The sequence below is a fragment of the Colias croceus genome, chromosome 19 (assembly GCF_905220415.1).
Source record: "Colias croceus chromosome 19, ilColCroc2.1".
In the NCBI taxonomy this organism is placed as follows: Eukaryota; Metazoa; Arthropoda; class Insecta; order Lepidoptera; family Pieridae; genus Colias; species Colias croceus.
Window position 1 is genome coordinate 7,333,299 of NC_059555.1, and position 21,065 is coordinate 7,354,363.

Sequence of the window (21,065 nt, forward strand, 5' to 3'; positions counted from 1 at the left end):
AATACCGTCATGTCATGGAGTAACGCAACGATTTTGGAATCTTTGAATCTTGCCAAAAAAGTTTCACTTCTGACAACGTGTGCCCGGCCCACACGGTCTTTTTTTGTATGTGACAAGCTTTCTCAAACTTTAAATCAATTCTCAATACAGAAACCGGCCTATAGTGTACCTAGGTGCTTTAAATTTAATATCATAACTCTTAAAAATGCCCTGTTATGAGTAGCCTGCCTTATTTATTAAAAATTATATTCTCTATGATCATTAACATTGCTTGTCCATTATATTTAGCCAATTTGCTAATCCTTCACTTGCTATTAAAATTACCTATTTCTATGAAATGTGTTAAAAAGTAGTAAGTCACAAATGGTTAGTGTGTAAATGGGGTTGTTGTATAAGAGCTTAATGTATAGAATTATTAATAATAATTGTTAATGCATGTAATAACTAATAATCCTTATTCTCCTCACTTTTCACATTTCGTGGCTTTTTAATAAAGGCTATTAAAGTTAAAAATGTATTTTAGTACTATAATATTATGGTATTATTGGCTTTTGTAGTGTTTTATCTAGATATTAGGGTAAGATCATACCATGTTTTTATTTCGTGACAGAATAACAAATAGAATAATAATTTATATTCATAGACAACGACGTAATAGTAAGTTATTATTAAGAATGCAATCGAACATTTCGAATTCACTCCAATACAGCATAATATTTAGATTTCAATAGTGATTAGTAAGTATTGATAAATCATTTTTCAATTGCCTATAGATGAATAAACTAAACTTTTATTTTATGTTACCTATCTACAAATACAATTAATGTAATACAAGTAAAAACGAATTGTCACATGGAGAGTGTATGTCAAAGAATAAAAATCAGAAACATCAAAATGCTAATTCTAAATAGAAATAAAATAAAAAACAAAAGTAAAATAAGCATACATTTTAATCCCTCTAATGTATAATGAATACATTACAATATAATGATGGCTACAGGATGATGACAATACTTAAGTATGAAAAATAGTATTAGACTAAGACAGTAGCTTGGATACACATAAAAAAAATTGGCGTAAAACATTTGAGAAATATAGTGTCCTAGATGTTAAAAGCTTACTGTCACAGTCTTAACAAAATCAGTTTGATAATATTATAATTACAAATTAATGAAAAATGGCATCACTTCAGTGGTATATAGAACTCTTTTGTCATTTAAAAACAAAACATTACATTTTGCCAATAAGTCTCAAGATATAAGGCCTGTTGATATATTTAGGCATCTTCAAAACATAGCATTTATACTGAGAATTTTCACAAAGAAATACCTCCATACCAATATACCAAATTCCAGGTATCCTATATAGTTGTAAACGAATTTGTAAGAGTACAACCACTGAAGTGAGTTCCATTACTTTCAGATTATAATAAGGCAAGTGGAATAGAGAAAGTCGAATTTAATGTCAAAAATTTTTGTCCATTACTTCAACAAATTATTCGATCGCTATTTCCTTAAATGCGGACCTGCCCAAATAACATTCTTTGTCCTGATGAAAATTTGTGATTTATCTATATTTCTGTTGTTTATCCTATAGTATGATAAAAATGTTGTTATATCGACTTTCCCTACCCCACAGCAAACGCTATCATATGCACACTTATATTGTATAATGTATAATATTAGATATAAACGGTAGTATGTTGCGCTCCGCTCCGTCCACTTCAGCGCTTTGTGACGTGTTGCCATTTGTCGTCGTCGCCGCGTGCTGGATACAGAAAAAATATATTGTATTCTATGTAGAATGTATGTCAAAAACTCTTGTAGAGTAAAATAACTACATAGGCATTAGAATAATACAAATTGAATTCAATTTCAGTGTCCAATATAAAACAAATAATATAAGATCAATAAAGTGATATTTGAAACTACACAATGTCAGCTGATTTATGTAGGGTGGGCGCAAAAAGGTCCACTGGCCACAGCCACTGGTGGCCAGCGACCGCCACTAGGACAGTGAGAAACAACAAAATCTAAAGCCTCATCCACACGCTTGACAAACAATGGCAAACAGCCAACAGCAAACAGCAAACACGGACGTGTGGATGGGTGTCTGTCGTTAATTGCCTGTTTGTGTTTGTGTTGGGCAGTGTTCGGCATCGGTGTCGGTTTTCTTGCCAGATCAAAGGATGCATGTTTGCCGATTCGGAATGTTATGCTACATCCACACGCTGGCTGTTTGTCACAAACACCGCAAACAGCAAACGAAGTCCCAAACAACAACCACAATCACCCAACACAAACACAACACAACACAACACATGCTTGGCAAACGTTCATAAAGCCCCATCCACACGCTTGACAAACAATGGCAAACAACAAACAGCAAACACGGACATGTGGATGGGTGTCTGTCGTTGTTTGCCTGTTTGTGTCTGTGTTGGGCAGTGTTCGGCATCGGTGTCGGTTTTCTTGCTAGATCAAAGGATGCATGTTTGCCGATTCGGAATGTTATGAACGTTCGCCAAGCATGTGGATGGCTGTTTGTGTTGGGTGATTGTGGTTGGTGTTTGGGACTTCGTTTTCTGTTTGCGGTGTTTGTGCCAAACAGCCAACGTCCACCGCTGGCTGTTTGGCCAAAACAGGAATTAAAAACGATTTTGGCCAAAACAGGAATTAAAAAGGAATTAAAAAACGATTTTTCTCTTTATTATTAATAAATAATGCTAGTAATAGTAGTCATACTCACGTTTGTCATCCCTACGGGGCGGTGCCGGGCGACGGTCGCGGTCGTCACGCCGGGAACCGTCGCGGTCGTCGCGGCGAGGGCCATCGCTGTGAAAACGATTTTATTAAATCACATTTATAGGTTCACTTGTTAACTTCACTTCAAATGGTAAATATAAATGGTAAATAAAAAAATAGGTACAGCTTATATATGAATCCATAGGCTCCTGAATTAGTTAAATACAATAATATATAATACATATAATAAATTACATTTATAGGTTCATTTGTTAACTTCACTTCAAGTGATTAATGAAAATCACGTTATACAATTTTTATAACGTTTTTTCCAGAAGAATAAAGTAAGAAATACATTGCATTAGTATTTAAGAATACATATAACATCGGCGATATAAATAAATTATAACTGTAGAATACTATAGCTATTATATTTATTAAACCTGTTAAAAGTTATTTGTTAATTTTTTTAGCAAAAACGAACAAAAGAAAAAAAAAGAGCTTAATACAAATACCATTAAATAGTCAATACAGCATCAAGTAACTCACCGATCATCCCGCCTGGGCCCGTCACGGTCATCGCGGCGCGGCGGGAAGCGGTCACGGGCGCCGCCGTCACGGTCGCGGAATCCGTCACGGTCACGGCCGCCGTCACGCGGCGCGTCACGGTAGCGGTCGTCGCGGCCCGAGTCACGCGCAGAGTCCTTCGAGCGCCACATCGCTGTACGCTCCTGTGTATAGAACGAAGTACGAGTTGTTAACTGAGCGCTAGTTTTTTAATTACGTTTTTGTTTTGGAAGTGGAAGTACATACTACAAATTTACTAAAATAACAAAATTTGTATCAAACAACAAAAGCAACTCACAAAATATTTAATTTAACATAATATTATAATATTATTGATTGTTGTTTTCCCTTATCAACCTTTTCGTATGAACAATACCCTTTCTAACATTGCATTAATCATTTTTATAATGGTTTTTACAAACAAAGAGCGTGCGTGACAAACACATGTGTCAGAAGTGAAACTTCTTAATTCAAGATTCAAAGATACAAAAATCGTCACCTTACTCCATGATGTGACGGTATTGCCATGATGCGACCATGAAATTTTACGCTTAGCTTCACTTCAAAAACTTATAATTAAAAATAAATATCTTACAGCAGAGGACGGCGGCGGTTCGGCGGGTCCCCTCCTCCAGCTGCTGCCGTCGCCCGCGGGCGGACCGCTCGACCGACCCGTGTAACGGGGCCTGCAATACACATTGATAAATACATCGGAATTAATGTTAATAACTCAGGCCCCGGAACCACAGACACAATAGAATATCTATTGTCTGGGACCGATCGGGCCGCTTGGGGCTCAATGGAATAAGAGAAAATTAATTTTAGTCAAACAGCACCGAATCATCATATTACATCAGATTCATTACCTAATGCACATTACTAAAGAAGAAACAAATGCAAAGTTATAAAACCCTAATTCATTTAAAAATAACATCCGTTTTGGAATAACTAAAAAGCAAAATAATTCCAAAAAAAAATTGGTTGTCTGTAAAGTCGGTTTACTGACGATAGTTGAACGTGACAACGTCCGATTATGCTTCTTTGTCGCTCGTTCCGCGCTCTCGCTCGCACTTCAAGCCTTAGGTACATGGAACGCCTCAGATGAGTCAGAGCGAGGTAACGCCGCATGAGTCATGTTTTTTCGTGCGTGCAGCCGGCTTTATCGAATTATAAGAGGTTGTCACGTCAAAAACATCACCCATCATTGGTTAAATTAAAATGCTTATAGAATACTGTATATGGTTCCCATGGCGAAGAGATGCATGATTATTTTGTTATTTGGATGCCTATTGCAAACAAAATAAAAATTTTACAAATCAAATCTTTAAGTTTAAAAATCAACTTACCTTTCAGGCTCCGAGAGCGGAGCCTTGTTGGCGGACCTCCAGCCGCCTTCATCCTTGGGCCTATCGTCCCTGGGTCTTTCGTCCCTTGGCCTCTCATCCCTAGGTCTTTCATCCCTTGGTCTTTCATCGCGTGGTCTTTCCTCCCGTGGTCTTTCATCTCTTGGCCTGTCTTCTCTTGGTCTCTCAGCTGGAGGGCGAGCTTCGCGGGCTCTGTCATCGCGTCGGCTAGAAAACAAATATTATAAATCAGGAGTGGTAAAATTGCATTTTCAATTTGGTGATATGTGTTCTTGATATAAATGTATAGTTTTTTATGTTGAATTATAAAAATAAAAACATGAATTAGATAAACATAATTTGGTACATCAATACTTTGTCAAGATTAGACGCATATTTTATACTGTGGTTAAATTATATTGCAAAATACAATAATTTAAAAGTGAATCGTATATAAAAACGCATACCTGTCATCTCTCGGTGGACGGTCATCACCAGGCTGTCTCTCGGCGGGTCGCTCAGCCCTTTCGCCGGGAGCTCCGGCCGCACGAGCTGAAATATTTTGATTATTTTATTTTCTAAAGAGTTATTATGACGATAAAGTAGATTTATTGATAATATTTATTACTCGCTCCGAACATTATAAGTATTATAAGTTTTAATTAATTTTTGCCTCTTAAAAAATAACTACATTGTTTGGCACTGTCTGGAAATTATGTTGTGAAACTTGTTGTATGGTATGTTCGCTCGAACCCGTGGTATCGTGTCAGTATCAACATGAATTATACGAGTTTAGAAGCGCGTCAACGCGTATAAAACGCTAGTCAGTAATCAATAAAATAATAAATATAAAAATGAATCCCAAAATGTGTTGGTAAGCGCATAACTTTAGAACAGCTGAACCGATTTCTTTAATTCTTTTTTTATTATATTCCTTGAAGTACGAGGATGGTTCTTATGTAGACAAAACGTGAATATGTACCACGGGCGAAGCCGGGGCGGACCTCTAGTAATAAATATAAATAAACACTAACACGGTCGCCAGGGCTCCTTCTTCTCCTCCGGCTTGCCGGCCGGGCGCCGCCACAGCGACTGCGCGGCCGCCTTCTGCTCCTCCAGCTTGCGCGTGATCTCCTCCTCCTTGGCGCGGGCCTTGGCCTGAACACGCGCCAACATCTCCGCGTGCTCCCTGAAAAGTGAGTTATTTTATTTATTTATTCTTTATTGTACATTAGGTTTAATCTTATTTTAAAAGGCGGCCTTTTGGCTCTAAGCCATCTCTGATCATCTCATCTCCCATCTTTTAGTATAATTGTTACATTTTTTTCGTGAAAAAAAAGTGTTGATGAATAATTTGTACTGGTACTTTGCGATAGATTGGGGATTTTAGATGAAAAATGTATAAATCGATCTAAAAAAAATTATACAGCCACGTATTTTACAATTTAATGTTTTCGCAATACAAAACATGCGTTAAAAACGTTAAAAAAATGTCCTACACAAATAACAATTATATAAAAAACTTATTGGATTCAATTTTAAAAAGTCAGTGGCACAACTGAAAAAATACAATATCTATTCTTGATAGAAGCGACAGTTAAAGTTACATTTATTTTTTACCATTCAAACCGTCCATGTTTGAACTTTGAAGAATGGTAAATTGCATGTTCACCGTCGTAACACACATTCTTCAAAAGAATGCTGGTAAAAAGGAGGCTTGACACATTGAGATATACATATGGAGACGTCACCGCCTACATCACTTATGTTCCGCTCACCATAAGCCATATGGCTTAACTGCACGCACATTTTTTATTGTTTTAAAGTGAAACGCATCAAATATGCCGCCTTCGTGTTAGTTACGATATTGCACAAATAATACGGAAAAGTGCAAAGGAATAACTTTCATCGGTAAGTACCTAACTAGATAATAATTTATTAAACTTAGAGCAAAAAAATGGCGCACAGATTTTGTTCGTGGTGTCTTCTCCATACGTAGTAATATTATCTCAATGGCTGGACAGGGAGAAATTAAAGAAAAAATGGGGAGGTTGGTATACCTCTCCTCCTTCTCCTTCTTCTCGCGCAGCGCGGCGAGCTCCTCCTGGCGGCGCCGCTCGCGCTCCTCCCGCTCGCGCCGCTCCTCCTCCTCCTTCAGACGACGCGCCTCCTCTAGAGCTGCTTCCTCCAAACGCTTCTTTTCTGCTAGCCACTGTAGAAACGAGCAATCATAATATTATATACTAAGCATGAATGAAGTAATTTCGCGTTTGTGTACATTAATATCTGTTTGTAAATTAAATATAGGAAGTTAAAGAGCCGATCATCAAAAAAGTACTAAAATATCCTTGCATTAAATTTAAAAGAAGTGTTTTACGTAACTACATTTCTTTAAAATTAACACATCACATACAAAAATGTTCCTGTGTACGTGCATCTACACTAGACTCTGACTGGTGGTACGTATTTGCAATGTATCACTACTATTATATAATACACTAGCCGCTCGTCCAGGCACCGCCAGGACTGACACAGGATAAAAACGAAACAAATTAAAACCATATAGGTTTCCTATTTCCAAATAATGTAGCTTTCTATTAGTGATAAAAAATATTTCCTCTATACAACAGTTTACCACTAGTTCAAAGGGTCTGAACACAATGCTGTACCTGTTTCTTGAACACTACTATTATTTTATTAACAACTAGCGCTCCGCCCCGGCTTCGCCCGTGGTACATATTTACATTTTCTCTACATAAGAACCATCTTCGTCCTTCAAGGAATATAATAAAAAAAGAATTGTCGAAATCGGTTCAGCCGTTCTCGAGTTATGCGCTTACCAACACATTTTGCGATTCATTTTTATATTATAGATATTAATATTAGTGTACACACCTCTTGTCGTCGTGCCTCCACCCTAGCTTTACGCCGCTTCTCGAGCCGCACTTCACGCTGAGCAGCCAACTGCGCTTGGAAGTCAGCCAGCCGGCTTGTATACGCAGCTCCACGTTCAGAACGCAGGCGGGCCATGAACTCGTCGCGGTGTGAGTGCATGCGGACCAGACGCGCTTGGGTCGCCACGTCGCGGGTGCGCGCCTCTGTGGAACAAAAAAAAGTTAAATTTGAAATTGGAACATAAATTAGAAAGTTAATAAATTTTAGAGGATGAAAAGATGCATGTGGGCGGGAAAGAAAATTGAAATTGGAATCAAATTTGCATCTATGGACGACATAGAGCGTGACTCTTTTTTTATTATGTATAGAGAAAGCAGTTGTGTACTTGTGCGTGGATAAAAAAACCTTTTGAAATTGGAAATAATGTTCATGATTAGGCAGTAGGCACCCAATTTTAATAGCTGTTGTTCTTAATTATGATTAATTAGTTTTTTTATAACTTAAGAACATAATATGTTGCAAAGTATGTATAGGCAAAAAACATTTTTATCTAATTTTCATACAAAATTTAATGGATTCTATATTTATAAGCATTTTCTCAACCATATCTTACCCATAAGTTGTTGTATGCGTTCCTTCTCCTGTTGCTCCCAGAATGCCTTGTCCTGGACTTGTTTCTCTTCCAGGCTCTTCTGCAGCAGAGGGATTTCTTCCAAACGTTTAGCACGCTCAAAGTAATCCACCTAAACACAAAAATAATAATTGTTAAGAAGAATAATCAACATTTTTTTCAACGAACCAGTAAACGATATCAATAAACGTCAATAAACGAGAATATACTATAATATACAATATAATACATACATTATTACATATATTTACATGACTACTGTAAATCTGATTATTGATATTTATGGAAAAAGCCGAGCTACATTTTCTTTGATTTTTTTCTTAACTTCATTTTACACCCATTTTCACTAATAGTGCTTATTTCCGAGACATTTTTAGTGCGTTTCTCTTTATTAGTTTTTCTTGTAACCTACCTTCTTCTCCTGCGACTTGAGTCGTGCCTGCAGCTCGCGGCGCTCCTTCATCAATTCCTCAGCCTCGCGCTGGGCGATCGCTTCGGCGTCCATCTTCTTTAGATCCTGATAAATTGGACATAATTTTGGCTTTAATTAAATTTCTATGAATATAATGATTGATGTTGGTTTTTCTTAAAATGCAATAGTTAAAATGTAAAATTATTAATATAATTATGTTACTTTTTTCTGTTTTGTTTTGTAGCAGTACAACCAAATTTGTAACCAATACCTACTTCACAAGTATAAAATTATATACTTAGTATTCCTGAACAATAATATGAGCTTTGGGATTCATTTTTATCTGTCATTTTAGGCTCATTGTAGTCTTCACTTTTCAACAACAACAACATAAAAAAAAACAACGAAAAGCAAGATTCTAAGATACCCCAATCGTCGCCTTACTCCATGAATCATGATACGACCTTGAAATTTTACTCTAAACGAAGAAGTCTCAGTTCAAATATATTTCAGTTTTTATTTATAAAAAATAGCTCATAGTTTACAAACCTCTTCGTCCAGCTTCTGCAGCACCTTCTTGCCGTGCATGGTCTGCGAGATGTGCGCAATACGCTCCCGCAGGTGCCGCTCACGCATCGCAGCGAGTTCGGACGCGTGACGTTTCCGTTCACGCTCTTCCCGCTCTTGTTCTTGACGCTTCGCTTCGGCCGCTGCGGCAGCGCGGAGCTGCTCTTCTTGACGACTGTTGGAATAGTATTTGGCATGAGATAGATCAAAATTATAAATTTTATTGTGATTGTGTATCTAACATTCATAATTTATTAGGAAACATTATTGTTCAGATTACAGAAAACATTCTGTATTTCAAATCTATGTTTAATAACATTTTTATTTTTTTTTTTTTGACGTGATAACGTCTTTAAAATCGTTTTAGTCGGGTGACATGTTCAGAAACTTATGTCACACCAAAACCTCACGAGCGCGATCGCAGGTATAACGAGAGAGAGACGGACCGATCTCCCGTCTCATCTCGAGCGCTGCCACTGCATTATGTTATCACGTAAACATCTCGATCGTAAACCTACTTTACAAACAACCAATTTTTTTATCTTAACTTATAATATGCATTAACTATCTTATAATGAAATTGTGTAAAAGTACAACAGTTTAGAAGCCACTAGGCTAATGTGTGCGTCGCCTTAAATTACGTGCCGTAAAAGCAGGCGTAGAGCATTCTTTCGTTGTTCTTAATGTGTTCTATGCAATGTTATAATACTGAACAACTGAATACGAGTTTTCGTTTACACTAAAAGATCACGACAGAATGCTCTTGCTCTATCTCTAGTTCTATGTTCATTCGATCTAAATGTACGGTAAATGTCAAACTGTTGTGTACATACCGCAGCTCCTCCTCCTCGCGCACGGTGTTGAGCCGCTCGATGTACTCCTTGCGCTCCTCGATGATCTTGTGCCGCTGCAGCACGCGGTGGTGCTCGGCGTGCTTGTTCTCGTGGTAGTGCTGCACCATCGCCGCGCGGGCCCGCTCGCGCTCCGCACGGCGCCGCGCGGGGAACAGCGCCGCCACCGCGCGCGACAGCACCTCCGCCGCAAGCACCAGCTGCTCGCGCACCTGCACCATACAATAAACGAATACCATGTTTACTTGCCGCCTCCTTTGACCGCCTGTACTATTCTTGTTTGGGTATATGGGTTAGTTGCTTATGTATTTTCGAATTGTACATAATATAAGTAAGTTTTTCCGCCTTGTACATATATATATGACCGCTTCCTTGGTACAGTGGTTGACGCGTGAGCGTAGAACCGAGGGGTCCTGGGTTCGATTCCCGGTGGAGGCGAAGAAAAAAAAAATGTCTCGGTCCGGTAGGACACAGAAGGCTGATCACCTACTTGTCCCTAAAGAAAATCGATCAGTGAAACAGATGTATGCATAATGCATCTGCCCCTTACCCCACTACGGGGACACGGGACTTCACACTTTCTATGTTCACTTGCAAATAAACGATTTATTTATTCAATATACCGGGTGTAATCGTATCATACAGGCGAATATACATGCGATTATTTCGTAACTATTATAGATATAAAAAAAAAACTTTTAACTGATTTCGAATGTACATTACACCTAATGAGTAAAATGACAATAATAACTTTTTAAAAATAAAACGGGAATTATACAAAAAAGTTACATTAAACGCTCCCATCACGTGTGTATAAACGTGTTAATGCAGCGGTGGCTTAGTAGTGAGGCCGCGTAAAAATCGATAAGTGGTTCGAGACCAGGATAGCATGCAGGAAATAAATAAATAATTTTTCAATTATTTATCTGCACATGTGAATAACATCACCACTGTTCGGGATAGTGAAGGAAAATATCGTGAGGAAATAGACAAGGCAACGGAAAAGAGTAAAAAGTTGGACAACAATTATTTTTTTTATTATTACTTTACTTTTATTGGTATGAGCATATAATTATTATGATGATGCCAAGGTCGTTTAGAGTCATAATAAATACTTTGATACTTAATAAATATAATTTAACATAATATGTACATATTAAAAATCAAAAAGCAACTTAAACATAACATTATTTAAAAAAACTAAATAATTGAACTCACTTGTTCCGCAGGAGTGGCCTGCAAGATGGCCCCACCGCACGCCTCGTCAGCCGCAGAGCACCACTCGCCACCGCCCGCTTCTACGCCGAAGTGCACGCATCTAAACACATAGAAACATACATTTATAACAGATGAAACTTAAAACATTTTTTTTTTTTAATTTGGTAAAGACAGTCATAGTCACACATTAAATTTACAAGGTTATCTAAAAATTTCACAAAGTTACGGTATACTATAATTGATTACTACAAGAATACAGATTTCCAAAGCTAGAGAATTAATGTGGTTCAAAATAATACACAATAAAAAAACTTCTCAACGCAACAACAACAGGTAATTTACCGCCGCTTAGAAAAAAATAATTAGCTATGTGTAAAAATAACTCTTGCTACTTATCGACTCACTTGTTAGCGTGGTCCACCCGTATCTGCATGTCGTTATGCCTCACACAATCCACGAGCAGACGCTCCAGGTGGAACAGGTTGTCCGTGCCGGCCAGCTGCAGCAGGCGGGAGAACTCGATGCAGTCGTAGCACTGCGCTAGTTGGCGAATCAGACGCACTAGAGCCACGTCCGTTAGCGCCGTGGTGTATTGGGCCAGCGGAGAGTCTGTGAAAGTATTGTATATTTTATTAAAGCTATCCTGCTTTATAGTAGTGTGATTTGTGATTCTACAAACTTCATGAATAAGTAGATCACTCTATGTTATGCTTTCCTGGTTCCCACCTTAACTATTGAACATGACAAAAATGGCACAATAACAAAACTTCAAGAAAAATTTATTACATTAACAATATTGATGGAGTGTTGATATAGAATATGCACTGCTAAATAATTCCACAAACTATTTCCAACATTTATTTTACCAAACTTACAATATAAAAAAAGTTACTGATAAAGTCTATCATTTTACAGTAAATTATCGTACTCTTTAATATCTATACATATAATAAAATCGTAGGAAAGTCAAAACTGTACATTGAATATTTTTTTAAAAGAATACATAATCCATGATCTATAATCGATATAGAAGCCAAAAACATAGTTTTTAGAATTTTTGTCTGTTTGTCTGTTTGTCGGTTTGTCTGTTTGTCTGTTTGTCTGTATATTTGTCCGAGCTAATCTCGAAAAGTACTGCATAGATTGACTTCAAATTTTGCATGTATATTACTAACAGGTCGGGAAAGGCTATAGGCTACATATTATCATGCTATCACCTCCGGGGGAGGAGCTGTGAACCTTTATTTTTCTTACGTATTCCGTGTATTACACAGCGTACATTCTAAAGACTCATGTTTAAATGTTGTTTTTGGGTAAGCCACGCTATTTTCTAGCTTTACACTATAAAAACTACGTCATTTACGTAATTTTGGCAGAGAAACAGTTTAATGAATCTTAGTAGTATAAAGACAAATTTGAAACAGCGCCATCTATGAGACTTCATTAAAATCAAATCAATTTACATATTTAACGCTTCTTGCAAATTTATAATTTAAAATTAAATATTATGATGTTGGTGGGGTTTTTTATTTGTACTTATTTATTTAACTTTTTAACCCATGTCTTCCCAGAGTTCACTTCAGGTGCTTATATTTTATGTGAATATACTAAATAAAATTTTACAAGTGAGGGTAGATGTTTATTATTTGATGTCAAACAAGACACCATTAACAGTTAATATTGGTAATAGTAGATTGTGTTCATTGGTGACATTTTTAAAAATCCTTCTTGCGTTCCCACAAAAGGTAAGTTGAAGCTTTTATATTTATTCTTTATAATTATATAGTTAGACTCATGTTTTTAATTAGAATTGAAGTTATGACAAAATAAGAAAATGATGAAATTTTATTTTTATGTATAACTTTTACAAGACTATTAAACGCCCAAAGGTCACTTTAGTTCTTGATAGAATTTTATTTGTTAGTAGCTTTTTAATTAAATTAGGTAAAGTTATCTTTTGATTTTTTTTATTTACAGATTCAATGTTCATAAAAATTGACGATTTGCGTGAGGATGTAGTAGAAATTAGTATCCTTGCGCGTGGTCAATTGTTGACTAAAGTTTATGTCCAACGTATGGTACAATCATTGGAAGAATCTTGGGTAATTTTATAGGATATTTTTCGGGAGTGAGAGAAGGGGCAGCCAACCACGTATCAGCGTGAGAATCTACCTACGTTTTAGTACCATAAAAAAATGTTATTTTGAAACGTAAATATTGCACTCACAACTACTTTACAAGTATGATTTTTATTCGTGCTTTAGGTACTGTTATCTGAGTGTTTTATTATCGTTATGGCTATCGCGGTACAGATCGTACTGGGATCAGAGTACATATTATTTATCAATTTAATATACGTACCATACCAAGTAAAATATTTACAATCATACCAAATGGATTAACTCGGTATGTATAATAACATAAGGCGGTCTTATCCCTAGCTTACTAGCGATCTCTTCCAGACTGCCCAAGGTAAGAGATAAAGAATTATACTCATGATCCAGCAATTTTCAACCGAAAAAGAATTTTTTCTGTAATTGGTACATAGGTAGTTGTTTCATTTATTTATTTTAAATACCTACTTTTACTTTTAATATTTGCCCATTTGCATTACATTCAGCGTCCATAAAACTTATAAAAATTTAATGTTTATTTCTGTCTATTAAAAAAGCTCCACTTTAGATATAAATAACAAAAACAACTTTTTTATTAAAATTTAGTACCTTGGGAAGATATTATTATCTATGTGTTAATAGACCAATACATAAATGAAATTATGTTACGATTTTATACAATGAAAATATGTAAAAAAAATTAGCAGGTATTATTAAATTGATCCCGAACCCAAAAGTGTAGTTAATTTTTTTTTTGTCATTAAGTGTATATTTCATGTCAATTGTTTCATTTATAAAAAAAATTATGATCATTTAAATAATCACGGCGAACATTTGCTAAGGCATTCATATACAGGGTGGTAATCGTTAAGTGTGCACAGGCGATTATTTTTTGTAAGTATTACAGCTGATAACAAAAAACTTTAAACTGATATCGAAAGTACTTAACCTAATGAGTAAAATGGCCGTAATCATTTTTTTAAATAAATCGAAAAATATCTAAAAAAATTATCTTTAAACCCTCCCATATATTAAGTACATATGAAATATGAATATCCCATATACTATACATTTATTATGAAAGATTTTAGCTTTCTTTTTCTTTTTTTGGTTGTCTGCTTTAATTACTTCGCAAATTTGAAGTGGCATTTTCCACGCATTTTCCGGATATTTTCCGAGAATTTTCCGGACATTTTCCGGGAATTTTCCAGGCATTTTCCACGCTTTTTCCGGACATTTTCACGCATTTTTTTAATATTTTCCGGGAATTTTCCGGGCATCTCTCAGGCATTTTCCGGGCAATTTCCACGCTTTTTCCGGATATTTTCCAGACATTTCCCTGGCATTTTCCGGAGATTTTTCAGGCATTTTCCACGCTTTTCCCGAACATTTTCGCACATTTTCCGGATATTTTCCGGACATTTTCCGGGTATTTCCCGGACATTTTCACACATTTTCCGGGGGATTTTCCAGATATTTTACAGGCATTTTCCGGATATCCCCGGAGAATGCCCCGGATTTCCGGAAAGTAAGTAAGTTTTTTAGCTTAGATTAGTAATAAATTCTTTTAACAATTCTTTGAATTGTTTATGGTAGTACGTGTTTACTAAATAATTGTATGTAAAGTAGTAAATACTATGCAGTCGCTATTCCACGCGGACGAAGTCGCGGGCACAGCTAGTTGATATTATAAAATAGGTATATCATTTAACTCACTAGGGTCCTCCTGTAGCGACTTGATGACATTCTGCACATTGGCGCAAATGGTGAGCGGATCGAATTCGATTTCGAGCCAAGAGTAGAGTTGTTGTAGTTGCGGGGAAGCGAGAGCCACCACATTTAGGCGCACAACATCTGTGGAACAAAATGCGTGGTTAAACATAATATTAAAAATAATTCTTTCCAATATATACTACATAGTATAAAACAAAAGCACTATCGCCGTCCGTCCTTATGTATCTTTAAAACTACGCAACAGATTTTGATGCGCTTTTTTAATAGATAGTGATTTTATTAGGTTATAGACAAAGCGGGCGGAGCTGCGGCTGTAGTACATTATTCCATGTTATAATAATGGCAACTTTTATAATATTTAACATTAGTTTTTGATATGTTCTTATTAGATATTTTGTACAGGCATTAATTAACACAGACAAAGCAGTAAAACATTGTCTGTCGCGTCACACCTCCAATATGCTTTACCTCTGAGGCCTACCACTCCTTACTATTGATCAGTTAGAAATGGGATTTATTTCAGAGGTATAAAATGATGCAAATTCAGAAAAAAAGAACGAACGAATTAATTAGAATAAGCAGAGTAAAAAACCTACTATTCCCCATGTCTATTTTTGCTTATATATAAAAAAGTACACCAAATAAAAAAGTAGTGTGTGATTTTATGAAAACCACGCTAAAAGTGAATCATTTTTTCATCTACTATAGAGATTTAAGTAAAAAGCTCAAGCTCAGGAAAACTGCTCTGACAAGCAGCTTTCACTTTATCCGCAGCCCACCGTCACGCGACATACAACACACAGACGAATAAGTACATACAATATAATATTTCACTTTTTTTTTAATTGTAGATAGGGAAGCGCTTGACCACAATCTCGCCTTACGGAAAGCTAAGATGTGGTCAAAGATGGAACACGCTTCCCTAGAAGGTACCGGTTTACTCTTTGCTTGAAACTAGTAATTAAACAAAGAAACACATACCTTTCAACAAACTAGCCCTTGTGGGTGGCTGCGCTAAACCGAGCAGCACAGCGAGCCTCTGAGCCTTCTCCACTGGGCTCTTGTCAGTTTCGACAAAACGGTCAAACTCGGGGTGTAGCGAGGGAAGCGGTACGGAGAGCACTGCTACTAGCACTCGACAGGCCATCCTGAGGAGAAATATTATTTAGTGACATTGCCTATTTGTACTTGTGAATAATTATCTTTTAGTAGACGATTGTATTAATAAAATCAACCCTATAGTTCTTTCTCTGGAGATAATTATTTTTTTCTTGATCTTTCTTGATCTCTTTTTGCCTTGGTGATTTATATTTTATATACCACATAATTTTTTTTTATAACATAATAACTTAGTATACTCACTTAAAAATCCTACTAATCCTAATTCCTAATATAACAATTCAATGTTATGTAGATACATTTTTTTTCCTGTACAGGCATTAATTAACACAGACAAAGCAGTAGAACATTATCTGTCGCGTCACACCTCCAATATGCTTTACCTCTGAGGCCTACCACTCCTTACTATTGATCAGTTAGAAATGGGATTTATTTCAGAGGTATGTATGATTTTTTTCTTAGACTTTTAACTTTTTACATAGTATTATTTCACTTTAGTATACTTTTATTAAATAGAATTCACTAAGTGTGTCCAATAATACTTGGTGATTTCACATAGTGTACAGTCATAATAGGCTAGGTAATTCTACTCATTTGTTTAGATATCAAGAAAATAAGTAACAAATAATAGTTTAATTGAATTCAATCACTATATTTGCTTGAAATCACTATGCTATGACAACATTCTAAAAGTGTATCTTACATTTTAATTGCACCAATCTTTTTGATATTTGGTATACGATTTTGATTCAAAATGACTTTACAGTTCCATAACCCTTAACCAGGAATAAAATACATGACAAAAGCCTTACTTCTGCAATTCCTCCTGTGTGATATTCTTCTTCATCTCCCTTGACAGTTGGAACAGCTTCAAGAGAGCAGCAGCGTGGAACAGACAGTGGCCGGCTTTCCAGAAGACAAGAGCCAGCTTGCCATAATAGTTGGCCATTGTCTTGGCCACTGGAGTCTTCTTCGACATGTTCATTAGGTTGTGGATGTCCTCGATTGCTTTGTATGCTTCCTGTTACAAGTTACGTGTTTATTTTTACTTAAAAAATATTCTAGTATTGTTATATTTTGAGCTTCAAATAATATAAGAATGTTTATTGAAATAATCACACATTACATTATGAACCCACATGCTCCTTAACCTTAACTAGCTCCTAAACCTCCATATTGTTTATATGTATTTTTTCATTTTTCATCAAATTCAAAACATTTTACACAAATTGATAATTCTATTAGAAATTTGGTTTTTAAGAAAATGCGGGTAGATGCTAATAACTGGTACAAACCTGCCACAACTCCATCTGAATAGCACTGTCCAGCTGGAAGAGACGAGTCTCCAGGTTGAGCTGCTGGGTTTCAGGCTTGGAAATGCTCACATTGCCTGTTTGTACCTGTGGATAATGAGTTTATGAGTACACTTAATATTGATGTTCTATAAGAAATATCTAATTGTTTTCATTTAAAATGTATTAAACAAAATAAATGTACACATCTCTAGATAATAAATTTTAACCCATTGAGCACCGAGCGGCCCCATCGGGCCACGACACAATAGATTTTCTATTGTGTCTGTGATTCCGGGGGCTGAGTTATTAACATTATTTTGACCAAGCCCTCAAGTTTCAATTTTTTATACACAAGTTTCTGTTGTATTCTTATCCATGTTACTTCTAATACATCACAACTAAGAATACAATCTTGGAAATTCTACCCATAAAACAGTCAAAAATTATAAATGTGTGTACAAACAAATTAATTTCAATTTTATATTTTATTTATTAATTGTACAGGCATTAATCAACACAGACAAAGCAGTAGAACATTATCTGTTGCATCACACCTCCAATATGCTTTACCTCTGAGGCCTACCACTCCTTACTATTGATCAGTTAGAAATGGGATTTATTTCAGAGGAATTTATATATTTTTTTGCACAATATTATTTAACTTCAACATTTGTTGTATTCTACTTTATATAATGCTTTTAAATATGTATAAAGCAACAACTATAAAAACCATGACTATCATAATATTTTTAGAGACTTACATTAGGCTTGCAAATGTCTTCAAGATGTTTACGCAGCTTGTCGCAGAGCTTTCTAAACTCAGTCTTACGGGAGTACTTCAGGCAGAACTGGAACGCCATGCGTGCAATGTCGTGGTACAGAGTCTCCACGTGGGCGTTGGTACGCAGCAGTTCTAAGCACTGGCAGTAGGACTCCCAGAGGAATTTCACCTGTTAAAAAAAGCAAATATCCATAAATTATCATATTGTATTATAATATAATATTTATATTAGTATATAATTGTTGTTAATTTGTTTATAAGTTTGTTATATAATGTATTATAACACCTTTGTATACCATGTTTATTGCAAATAAATAATTTATTTATTTATGTTTGTAATCAAAATGTTAAGGTCTTAATTACACCAATGAGCCTTTAATTCATGCTTAGTTCACACATGCTGCCTTTGCACAAAAAAATGATTTTGACTTGTTCAATGATTTCACAAGTTTTCTTAATCAATTCAGGGCCGATTTTTCAATGCCCAGATAAAGAGCTAGATAGACTTTATTCTTCAGTTAACAAAATATTCAATTTTTCAATAGACGAATAGGACTTATCTATCAAATAACTACGTTATTTGACGAATAAATCTATTTGCCGCTCCAACGGCCAGATAGCGCGCTATTCGACGAATAGGCGTTTGATTTGACAACTGACGCGTCAAATTTGGGATATTTTCGTATGTAATAACATAGAGCATAGAATTATTAACAATTAAGCCTCTTTCTATATAATTATTATCAACTAAAATCATATTGAAATTGATGTTTTTGGTAGTATTGACGACCATGCAATTGAAAATTTGCCGAACGCTGCCTTTATGTCGTTTCCATCGTAAAATATATAAATTTAAACACAAATTTAATCAAAACTCTTTACTCGAATCAAAACAATAATCAACAATCATAGAACACAAGATAAACTTAAAATGCACTCCTGATGTGAGTCATAATGACGGTTGTTGACAAATTGCAAGAGTTATCCTATCCCGCTCTAACCTGACTAATTTAATATGTTTGTTTCGCCACTCCGAGAGCAGAGCTGCCAATATGGAAATATTTGGTCAGATAGTTATTCATCAACTAAATCACGATTGAAAAATAGGCGAGCCGTTATGAGTTAGATAAACAATTGAATAAATCTATTCGAGGGGTAGTTATTAGACTATTTATCTCGGGATTGAAAAATCGGCCCTTAAAGGAAAAGAATGATGTACTTTGTTTTAAGAATGTGTTATTATTTATTTTGTGCAGGCATTAAATAACATAAACAATGCATTTGAACACTATTTGTCGCGTCACACCTCCAGTATAATTTACCTCTGAGGCCTACCACTTCATAATTATTGAGAAATTAGAAATGGGATTTATTTCAGAGGCCATAAAAATTATTCTACAATTATACATGATAAAATAAAATACAACGCTATATTTATGAATTATTGTAAGAAATGAAATTTGCTACTTCATCAGAATTACTAGATTAAAAAGAGAATTATAATTGTATGCATAATAGCTCCATTATTCAGTATAAAAAAACAAACAGATTGAAAAATTCCAAGTAATTAATAATCAATTGACTTACCCATGGAGTAAGAATAGTTCTATCTGACCGATCCTGTGCATCTTCTCCAGACACAGCACTCAGCAGAATGCTCTCAGGTGTTGCCAGATTGTCCAGGTCATCGGTGTCGATGACAGCTTGCGTCGACTGCTGCCTGGCCGCCTCCGTCCGCTCTTCAGCCATACGCAAGTACCCTCTGGTGATATACACCAATTACTTATATGAGTAGCTCATGAAGAATTATTAAATATTATTTTATATATCAAATAAAAAATTTATATTAGCAGTGTTTACAAACATTTGAATGATGGAAAAAATTACAATATTCACTTACTAACAATAACAAGTTTGTAAGTTATTTTCCTATTTTTAACACAAAATATTGTGGATGCCATTAACTAGTTTTTTAAGACAAATATAGGTAAATTACAGTGTCTAAATTAAAATAGATAACACTAACCTTATGACCTGTTCCAATGACCCAACATTCACCGATTGAAACATATTCCTGTACTGGAACAGACCTTCCTTCGCAATATGCGACTTGCGAAGGTCTACGCATAGTTCCAAATACTTGAACATGATCGGCTCCAGGACCGATTCGGACCAGTTGTAGGCCCATTTTTTATTCCTGAACACCTCTTGCAAGGTGTCAAGGGCCCTAGCAGGCTTATCCAAGTCCATGAACTCTGAAATTTTTCATAATAATTATTTTGTTATCACAAGCCCGTAACTTGGTTATAAATTTCATTTCGATATCTTTTGGTAATTCGCTTCGCCTTATCTAAAGAAACATATGCCTAACGAATATACTAATAAGGTAGTCTGAAAAGATAGCATTCCTCAAGGAAGTTGTTACGAAAGAGAGGTCATTTAATATGCGTGCAACGTGGTATGATAAGATGAAATATGTACCAACCATTTGCCCGTTTGAGAGCATTCTCCGGTCTCTGACCGTATCTAGCCATGTTTAACAATGCACTGATTACTTCATTAACGCAATTTTAACACGGAATTTGGTCTCCAACGGGAATAATAAAAAATTATTCCTCCGACCACCGGCCTGTCAAGCGGTAGCAGACCAAAATGGCCGATGCCACAGAGCAAGTAATATATGCTTATTTTTTTTTTTTAAAGAAAACTTCAATGATTTTAGATACAAGGCTTTACATAAATCGTCTTTATCTGTGGTCCTTATAAATCAAAGCAATGACACAAATTTTAATTA

The 21,065-nt window shown here is 35.7% G+C and overlaps 1 protein-coding gene across 1 annotated transcript; it reads right to left on the reverse strand.

The window, feature by feature from the left end:
- Positions 1-1,600: 1,600 nt before the first annotated feature.
- LOC123700086 (eukaryotic translation initiation factor 3 subunit A) lies at positions 1,601-20,923 on the reverse strand. The gene is made up of 23 exons (XM_045647208.1): positions 20,757-20,923; positions 20,298-20,526; positions 19,859-20,033; positions 18,252-18,440; positions 17,491-17,595; positions 17,008-17,216; positions 16,058-16,224; positions 15,059-15,196; positions 11,633-11,837; positions 11,229-11,328; positions 9,993-10,222; positions 9,142-9,334; positions 8,593-8,697; positions 8,163-8,292; positions 7,550-7,752; positions 6,715-6,866; positions 5,689-5,843; positions 5,122-5,206; positions 4,658-4,882; positions 3,907-3,997; positions 3,294-3,475; positions 2,749-2,834; positions 1,601-1,767 (listed from the first exon to the last, which is right to left on the reverse strand). The coding sequence occupies exons 1-23, from the start codon at positions 20,803-20,805 to the stop codon at positions 1,724-1,726; spliced, it is 3,447 nt and encodes a 1,148-aa protein (XP_045503164.1). The 5' UTR covers positions 20,806-20,923; the 3' UTR covers positions 1,601-1,723.
- Positions 20,924-21,065: the final 142 nt, after the last annotated feature.

Excerpts from the sequence above, each read along its gene's own strand:
- LOC123700086 (XM_045647208.1), bottom strand. The coding sequence starts at position 20,805 with ATGGCTAGATACGGTCAGAGACCGGAGAATGCTCTCAAACGGGCAAAT. Across the intron at positions 20,527-20,756 it reads TGCTCTCAAACGGGCAAATG|AGTTCATGGACTTGGATAAG; the intron begins GTTGGTACATAT and ends GAAAAATTTCAG. Across the intron at positions 17,217-17,490 it reads TTCAGATGGAGTTGTGGCAG|GAAGCATACAAAGCAATCGA; the intron begins GTTTGTACCAGT and ends AACTTGTAACAG.